This window comes from Nymphaea colorata, chromosome 3, assembly GCF_008831285.2.
Source record: "Nymphaea colorata isolate Beijing-Zhang1983 chromosome 3, ASM883128v2, whole genome shotgun sequence".
In the NCBI taxonomy this organism is placed as follows: domain Eukaryota; kingdom Viridiplantae; phylum Streptophyta; class Magnoliopsida; order Nymphaeales; family Nymphaeaceae; genus Nymphaea; species Nymphaea colorata.
This window is the reverse complement of record NC_045140.1, coordinates 26629335-26638920: the sequence shown is the minus strand read 5'-3', so window position 1 is coordinate 26638920 and position 9586 is coordinate 26629335. Positions and strand designations below refer to the sequence as shown.

General features: G+C 39.2%; 1 protein-coding gene across 1 annotated transcript; it reads left to right on the top strand.

Annotated features, from left to right (window-relative positions):
- The first annotated feature begins 440 nt into the window (after positions 1–440).
- LOC116249504 (uncharacterized CRM domain-containing protein At3g25440, chloroplastic) lies at positions 441–6378 on the top strand. Its single transcript, XM_050076484.1, has 6 exons — positions 441–546; positions 996–1097; positions 1883–2309; positions 2550–2951; positions 3258–3399; positions 5190–6378. Exons 2-6 carry the CDS (start codon positions 1018–1020, stop codon positions 5195–5197), a joined length of 1059 nt encoding a protein of 352 aa, XP_049932441.1. The 5' UTR covers positions 441–546; positions 996–1017; the 3' UTR covers positions 5198–6378.
- The last annotated feature ends 3208 nt before the right edge of the window (positions 6379–9586 follow it).

Genomic DNA, 9586 nt, shown 5'->3' with positions numbered 1-9586 from the left:
TGCTTGGAACAAGTGTTTAAGAGCTCTATGTTTTTATTTATAAGATACAGTGATTACAAAAAATATGGTATTATTGAATCATGTCTTTAGGATTTAACACGTATCACAGAAACACAATGTTTTTTTTTTGTTAATCAAACGTCCTTCGAATATATGAAAGATGTATATAATATGATATTGATATGGTAGATCAACAACTTGATAGGTGGACATCAAGCCCATTAAACAACTCCAAGTTAAAAGACCGAACCAACTCTAACCTTTGACGCCCGCCCGTGATTAAAAGATCGACTTCGTTATATGGACCTCTTTCTTCCGTGTTCTCTGGTCGAACCCGGCTCATTTTGATTCTACCCGGTCTCGAGGCCGCCCAAACCCTCGATCTATCATGGATCGGAGATCTTGAAGGCCGTCCACAACCCGGCCCTGATCTGCCACTGTCCGGTCCCCCGATTGCGATAGGCAAGTTTCCGGCCTGCGATCGGCGAAGAGAAACTTCAGGCGGTCACTGAAATACAGGCAGACCATAGAAACTTCTGAGAAGGGGTTAGTAGTTGCCTTTGGTACTTCTCTTGTGAATGAAAGTTTCCTTTGTCGTTTGATTTCGAAATGCGCGTGAAGAACGGTGAAATGCACGTACTGATTCCTTATTTTATCTTGAACATCTTCTCGTGGCTGTCCAAATTTTGTTTGGTGGATTTGTTTTTTCTCATCCCGATTGAGCAATTTTTCAAGGTGTGGAATTTGTTGGCCCCTGGCCTGTGGCCTGTAGAGATGATCTTGTGTGGGTGGTTTCGTGGACACACTATGCACGCACAATGCTCGACGAAATGCCTCAAAGATTTCCTGTGTCGCTGGTCTATATTTGGTTGCGCATTCGTGATTATTGGGCGTCATGCTTTTATGTCTAACTTGGACAATGACGAAACATGTGATTGATTTCATACTTTTGATGAAATTTGCCCTCACTTCTTGTGTCCTTTTTTTTTCGGCAGTTCTGCGTGGGATTTTGAATGTATGGGTTTTATCCAGAGATGTCGCCACCACGTAAGTAGGATTCCCAAGCTGGTGGGTTCTCAGCTTCGTCCTCCGACCAGGTAAGTTTCTATTCTATCTATATGAAATAACAATCTTCTCATGGTTTTAGGAAGCTTCTTCTTCTTGTGTCCATCGTTTGCCGTCTCTTTCCGTTTTTCAGGTACTTGTCTTTAAATTGAACTGACGAAATTGCATGTGACCACCATCATTGCGGGCGCCGTTACAAATAAGAAATAAGAACAAAGATTTGATTGAAATGGGTGGAAATTTTTTATAGAACCTGCGCTCCTGCAGTAGCGGTTTTTTATGGTGACATGAGATATTTTCTGATTGCCACATGATTTAATGTCAAGTATCATGGATTTTCAATCTCAGGTTGACCGACTTTTTTTAGATGTCCATTGCAAAGTTGCTTCTTCTTCTTCTACTACTTCTTCTATCACGTGAAATACTCCTATCTTCTCTCTTTAGAAGGAGTACCAGAAGTGGTCACGTAGATACACAAAAAAGAACTGTTCTGAAGCATGTTGTCATTGGTCCATAGTTTGTAGTACTGCCACCTTGAATTTTGTAACATCGATAGTTATTTCTGCTGAAAAGGATCTTTTAGCAAATTGAAAGGTACCCTCCTCATTTGACCATTTCTTGTTTGGTTTTGTTTATTTTATGATTTTTTCTAAAGAAATTGACGGTATACTTTTTCTGCTATCCTTTGCTGTATTACAGATTGCCCAGGAATATCTTTCTTGTAAAGTAACTCACTCCTGTAGAGTTGATTTTTCTCATATTTTCACGATTCAACAAAAAATCTCATTCTTCTTATTTCTTCTTTATATTTTGGCAGTGGTGCATGCTATTTCTCCACGAGGTGCTTAATGGTCCCAAACGCATTGAATATTTCTGAACTTTCTCCATCTTCTCGAGATGAGAAAAACTGTGAGTCAAACCAGCCAATTACATATTTTTCTTTTCCTGCATTGCGAAGACCACATTTGCTCGGAGCACCTTCCCAAATTTCTGCAAAATGGGGCCAAGTTAGGTTTCTAAATGGTGAAAGAGTTACATTATCTATGGAGAACGACGTTGTCAAATTTACCGTGGACAATCAAAGTGCCAAAGTTGAGGATAAGACAATGGGGAAGAAAATGCCAAAGCGACTTAAGATGTCAAGAAAAGCAAAACTGAGTGAACTGAGGTTTTATCGGCTCAAAGCTAACAAAAAGATGACATCTCCAAATCCAGAAGTTCGGATTAGGTATAAACTGGAAAAGGTATGTTGCATCTGTTTTTTATTGCTTGTGCGTTGTTTCAGTGTTTTCCTGTCTGGCTGTTCCATGTTTCAGTTGATTTACCCAACCTTATTTTCTTAAGGGATGCATTAATAATAGCTACCAAATTAAATTATGGGCCTATCGCAAAACCTTATTCAAAGGTTAGAATACTGATCATATTCATGTGAATATAAATGAACGGGTAGAGTTGACTGCACTTTGATGCTTTTCCTCTGTCAGGCAAAGAGGAAAGAATTATGGCTGATTGAAAAGCTAAGAAAGTTCGACGTTCCAAAAGCTCCTGAGCAAGTCTATGACCCTGAAAGTCTGACAGAAGAGGAGAGGTTTTATCTTAAAAGAACTGGGGAGAAGAAAAAGAACTATGTCCCAGTTGGCCGGCGTGGAGTCTTTGGGGGTGTTGTTCTTAACATGCATCTTCATTGGAAAAAACATGAAACTGTGAAGGTTATATGCAAGCCTTGTAAGCCTGGGCAGGTGCATGAATATGCAGAAGAGCTAGCACGACTCAGCAAAGGGATTGTGATTGACATTAAAGGTGACAACACAATAATTTTCTATCGAGGAAAGAACTATGTGCAGCCAAAGATTATGTCACCTCCAGATACTATATCTAAGGCAAAGGTAAGATTTTTGTTCTTCATCCTTCATCCTTATGGGTCCATTTTCTAGTGCCATAAATGTCTAGGGGTTTCCTCCAAATCATTTTAGGACTTAGATATTTTATCAATGTCCTATCTGCAATTATGGTTCATGCTTGGATGCTCGAAGGTATCATCCGTTACAAAATTGAAGCAACTGTTAATCTTCGTTCTCAGGCCTATGACATGTGTATCTATGTTCCAGAATACATCTTTTTAGTGTTCCTTTAATGCATGAAACATGATGCCAATTTTGTGATGGGCTAAGTATATTAAATATTTACTGTAGGCCTTGGAGAGGTATAAGTTTGAACAATCTCTTGAACACACAAGTCAATTCATTGAGAAGTTGGAGAAGGAGTTAGAAGAGTATCACAGATATCTTGCCCTTTACAAGAATAGGGAACAGGTTTCTGAGAAATCCAATAAAGGTTAAGATACCTCTCCCTTAGATATCTTTTATTGTGGACATTTTCCAGAACATGCTGTGCATTGGACGTATTTGTAAGCTGTGAAGCACAGCCAGAACCTTCTGCTATTATCTTCAGTGACTCTCCATGTTCAGGTGTGTCCTGTTTGACTTGCCAGGTTTGTACAAGTTTTCATGTTGCGATGTTTGTTGCCTGAGGTGAACTTTAGGAGAAAACTTCTCTATTCAGCATTCCATTTTTCAAATTATGCATCCAAAGTTGTGGTCTATTTATTTTTTTCTAGTGCATGCCCTCTCTTGTTCATTTAATGCTTGCCTTCTACTGGTTGTTTCATACTCAGATGTTACCATGCCAACAGCTTGTGAAGAACTAACTCATAATTTCGTAAACTGAAACTGTATTGATCGTGGCTTTTGGTCATTTTAGCTGTGAAATGTTGCATCCACGCTTATCCAAAAATGCAAATACTAGCTCAAACCAGGAGCAGAGCCATGTCCTGGCAAGGGTGGGACATGCTGCCTCTGACCTGAAACGTTAATTTATTGGCTCAGTCCAGGATACGGAGTGCCTGCTCTGGACTGGGTTGGTGCCCCTTTGAACCTGGCCATCTGCTTTAAGTGCTCCCCTAGGGAAAAAGAAAAGGGTTTTTTCTTAAGCCTGTCAAAAAGCTCCAACTCCTACTGGAAGAAACCAGAGACAGAGTACGATTAAAAGGAAAGATAAAATTTGAGAACATTAGGAACTTTGTGAGAAAGCCAAAAAAAAGGGAATACTTTAGCCCAAATATTAATTAAGGGAGTTGTGCCTTGTTTCTAAGTTGCAAAATTGGGTTTTGTTACCAAAATTTAATGACAGTGTATGCTGTTCTAGCATTAACAACTTTATTTGTACCTTTTCAATCAGCATTCAAACTGATTTCATGCTTCAACTGTTGGATACTTAATAATCTGTTTTCTAGCTTTTTTTGGGTACTGTGTACTAGCTCCGTGCACTGGCTTAAACTGATTCTTTGTTTCAGTTAGAAGGTTCGTACTTCCTTCTGGTTGCACTATCATGAATTTGTTCATTTCAGTGTATAACCACCTTCCGTATATGTAGGTGCAACAAGCAAGTCAATAATGTTGTTGTTTATCATCTGACAGATGGTTCTTGGACTTAGTAAACACAAATTCTAGTTTCCTTTAAAGAGTCCCATGACAGCACCTTCTCTACATTCCAGTATCCCTCTTTGATCTGGGATATTTGACTATGATCCACCTCTTTAGGTTGGTAACCGTGACATATGATACGATGGACCAGTTTTTCTTCCTAGGCCCCATAGCTTTGCTTTGGATATCCCTTGGATTGTTGGAGAAGGTCTTGGTTTAGGGCCTTTAGGCTATGGTTGGACATCCTCAAAGTATGTGTCCATACCATTTAAAAAGCGTGAATTGGCATGCTTATGTCTGTTCTCTTTTACGCTAGATGCACATCATGATATTGACTTCCTTCAGAATGAAATATCAATCATCTGTATAGAAATTAGATGCATGTTTGGTGTATGACAATAGATGCCTCAAGTTGTCAATGTTCCTTCGATTTTTTGGGTGCTTTTTGTGCCTTCTTAGTTCTCATGTTTACTTCTGTTTATGGCTTATACATTTGATGCACAGCTTAAAGGACATAAAATGTTTGTGCTTGAGATTTAAATTATGATTGGTTTAGCAAGTGCTACCTCTATCTTCATTACTGCGACCTCTCTGTGATTTGTTATCTTCTGTGTTTATAGGTTTTTGAATTGTTTGTTGCAGGTTCTTGAAAAGTTAAACTTTGGATGCATGTGGATGCCATCTTCCCATCACTGAAAAGGCCGAAAATTTAATTGCGAAGTGGGACATAGGAGTGGACTGAAAGAATCCTTGAGGCCCTGATCCCATTGATTCTTCTTGTTTGATAGAAATTGGGCGTCAATTAGATTATATATCCAGTTTAAGAAGCTTGGGTATCATATTAGAACTACCTAAACTAGAGGCTTGCATGTAGTTTGTTTGGTTTTTGTTGGAGGAAACAAGGTGGTTACAAGATGTTAGAACCTTCAGTGAAACTGGTAAAAGCCATTGAAGCAACCAAAAGGGTGAAAAGAAGACAGACTTCAGATTCCTTATCCACTGTTGACTGCAATCAGCATCGAGGCTCTTTAACCAGCAAAGCCTCACCTCCAATTGTAAGTGTTGGAAGATGCTTACCATTACCCTGGGGTGTTTAGATGGTTAACCCCATACGGATTCTAAAACTAACTCGAGTGCCTTAGACGTTTATCTAATATGAAAAACACCATTTTATTCATCTACAAAATATTCTAGTTGCCTTCATTTTTATTCATCTATAAGATAATCTACTTGCCAAAACTATCGGTGTGATTTAATGTTTGTGAATATTTGTCTGGATGGTACCGAAGGCTGGTGTTGAAGACAAGAAATGTGAAAAGAAGGTTTTATTTATCTTTTCACCATGATTCTTTTCTTCTAGTAGCTACATGCATGCGAAAGTCCCACTAATGCATGAAAAAGGTGGCTGTAAACAGACTTGTGGTTGAAAGGAGTAAGATGAAGTAACATGGAAAAGTGGAACCACAGTATATATCTCCATATTTCATCAGAAATGGAAGGAAAGTTTTGTTCTTTCCAGGAAAGTTTTTGTTCTTTCCATGATTTGACGTGATTAAAATTGTCACCATTTGTTAACTCCATACGCACATTTGAATCCTCTAGGTGTTTCAACTAATTTTCTTGTTTCATCAAGTTTCGAGGACTTTTTGCTGGTAGTTGCAGTTTAGTTCGTCCTTCATTCTATTATTTTTCTTTCTCAGTTTGTCAATTGCATTTTCACTTATGTACTGCAATTTATATGACAACGTTTTACCTTTCGGATCATACAATCCAGTCAATACATTTTTTTGGGCTTTGCATTTCTGCTGGCAATTTGTTACCTTTATTACATTTTACCAGAGGGCAGTTCATGGTACTCCTTGCTGCTTGTTTGTCGTTTTGCTTTTGATTTGTTGAACATCTGAATCAACTTGTCTATGTAGCGGATAGGTGAGCCATGGTAGAGGATGGTGATAGCATCCTCTGGCTTGATGTCCGTGTAATGGTTCTTATAAATTTGTAACATGTTTTGCTTTCTGGAATGCGTGCTTTTATTTTCACCTGTTACCCTTAAATCGAGGTTTTAAACATGTCGTCTTATGCTCCGCTGCATCTTATGCACTTGGACACATCTGTGATGCGGAATTGATCACAATTCAATGAGAGGATTAAACTATCCGGACAATGACTGCTTGGGGAGAGGCCCGCATCCTTTTATTGCAACAAAGTTGAGTAATATGTAGTCCTTTTATTGCAACAAAATTGAGTAATATGTAGTATGTACAACAAAAATAGGTCTGCAAGGGCCTCAGGAGTGCTTTCTTTTAATGGGTCTCACATGTTAACTATGGGATTCCATTTGATATACAGTCCATTATCTAGGATAATCATCAAAAGATTAGAACCTGCATTCTATGGAACTGCAAAATGGCTGCTTCCAATCACCATCATTTGCCAGAATGTAAATACGCCCTAGATTGTCATCCAAGTTAGTCAAATACTTGATGCATTCTATAAGAACTTGAGTCTCCCGCTAACCAAAATTCTTATCAAATCAGCAAGTAGACTATACCAAAACCGACATGCGGCGTCTCTAATCAGGCCCGCTACCCCTTTCCTGCCAGCCGTAAACCAGGAGGTGATGTTGATTTCTACCCATGTATCATCTTGGTTAACTGATAGGTCCACCAATGCTCGCTGCAGTGCGACCAAAATTGATTCGCCGAGTTGCCTATAGGAATCTCCCCTTTATGCTTAAAGTAGTTATGGGTTTCCCAAATGAATCATATCACCATGTGGAAGCTATCTTTCCAACATTCATAGAGGGTTTTGTCTTTGAAGCCTTTCTTATGCCACCTGTTGAGCCGTTGAGTGATATTTGGGGGACTCCAAAGCCTTGGTGCAGCTAGAGGCTAATTTCTTCACTTGGCGAACTGACATACTTGAATATGAAGTTCGTCCTTGTGAACAATCTCTTGCCATTCAGGATTTCTAGTTCTTGTATAGTGTAACCTGCCTGTCCCCCCCTTCTCTCTTCTCTCCCCATTCCCCACACGCGCACAAAAAGTTAGAATGCCCATATTTAGGATGTAAATGGTGTTGGATATACCTTTAGCCGATTTGATTTTGAATATATTTAGGTAGATTTGGTAAAGAAATTTGGATCTGAATCATGTGGTTGTTCATCAGATTTAGATTCAATATGCAGAATCATAGCTGGATCTGGATCTAAGTCCAGTAACCACTCAGAATCCGATGAAGATGCCAATGAGTATTCGGTTTCAATAAAAGGTTCGAATACGACTTTGAATTCAAATCAAATTTCAGAAAATACTTCAGTAAAGCCTGAAGCTGACCCGAATCCCAATCCACAGACTCATCCAGAGAACTGTGCTTGAAATCATCCTGTCTGCGGGCTTGAAAAAGGAAAAGACTTCTGCTCCATTGGAACGGATTTCCCTTTCTCACATGATCATGCTGGCCATTATACCCTGGTGACAAGGACCCTACACGTTCGTTGTCATTTTACAATGCCGGTGTCATATACCCGGAGAGGAGAACATTCTGGGGGAAACTGACTTGAGACCATGACCAAAACACCCATCACTCAAAAAGCAAAACTCTGCCGTTCTTGTTCAGTTCAAAAACTTCATCTTTAGAGCTCTTATATATATGAACGGTCAAATATTTCAAGTGAGTAATGTGAAAATAATCATATGTGCGGCGCTCACACCAGCCACCATGTGATTCTGCAGTGCCCGACAATCACCATCTTCAAAACACAGACCCTATCAGTGGCAGAACCACATGGTGACTGGTGCGCGCTGTTGCTCACACTATCCTTATATATATATATAATGCGCTACTAAATATGAGTATTTTTAAAACAAGTTAAACTTTCTTGCTATTTAAGAAATGGTGATGGACGCCGACGATGGTGGAGCCGGAAATTTAAGTTAGCACGATCTGCTTTTGGTTTGATCTCAGGTTGGGCCTACAAATTTTTGATGAGAATTTTTTTGGTTTGTGCAGGCACTTGCCACCTTGTCCCATAAGCAGCTGTGCCGCCGGAAGCCAGGCCGGGGAAGTTACATACATTGGCCGGAATCTTGCATGTTTAGCATTTCATGCAGGGATGCAAAGGGGTTAGTAAGATCTGTTCACCGACCCAAAACAGCTATATTTAATTGGATCAGGTATTGCGAAGAGGACCTGGATTATGATCTGATTTGGATATGTAAAGAGTACAGATGTCCAGATATTTGAATTTGAATCCAAAACTCAACAAGGATCTGACCCAATTATACATAAATGTCAAATTTAGCCCTCATCAGATAAGGGCTCAGCAGGGGCGAAGGGAGGTGTGGGCAATCCCACAAAAATGGTTATTGTATATTGAAATTTCATAGTTGGTTTTTGAATTTACATACGGGGGCCTCTTAAAAATCTAAAATTATCTAACTAGTGCCCCTTTGTTGAAATTTTCTGGCTCGGTCCCCAAGGGCTTAATTTGGAGTCTGGGTATAATTCACAACTATCGGGTTAAATCAGATATTGTGAACAATGGATCTAACCCGAATCCAAACTGTTTAATTGCATGATGATTCTTCACTTCCTTCTGCATGTGCAAACATTATAAATCGTCAGGATGCACGACGCCAGTTCACCGAATCCTTTCAGAAAAGTTTGCTAGAGCGAAGATCACTTTTAGCAACATAACAAGAACATGCTCAAGTACGAAACAAGTTCATGTTAACTATTTCTTTTCTCCGTTTAATTCAAGCAGCTAAATGTAAAATATTCAAATTTAACCAGTTGCAGTATTCTTTTTTGTAAAAATATTCAATTCTCTCTGCAAGGATGGCGCTTTCTTATGAACAGAAAATAACTTTTGTTATCATCTTATGAATACATCGGCTGACATTGGGGGGCATCAAGCCCACACGGGTCCCATTTTCTAAATAGCTCATATCAATTCCCTTATCATTATGCGTATACGCTCATATGCACCAATCTTGAGTTCATTCATTGGTCGCACCAATCAACATTGTTTTGTACGT

Coding starts and splice junctions, on each gene's coding strand:
- LOC116249504 (XM_050076484.1), top strand. CDS start 1,018: ATGGGTTTTATCCAGAGATGTCGCCACCACGTAAGTAGGATTCCCAAG. Junction 2,310..2,549: donor TTAGGTATAAACTGGAAAAG/GTATGTTGCATC, acceptor TTCCTCTGTCAG/GCAAAGAGGAAAGAATTATG. Junction 2,952..3,257: donor ATACTATATCTAAGGCAAAG/GTAAGATTTTTG, acceptor TATTTACTGTAG/GCCTTGGAGAGGTATAAGTT.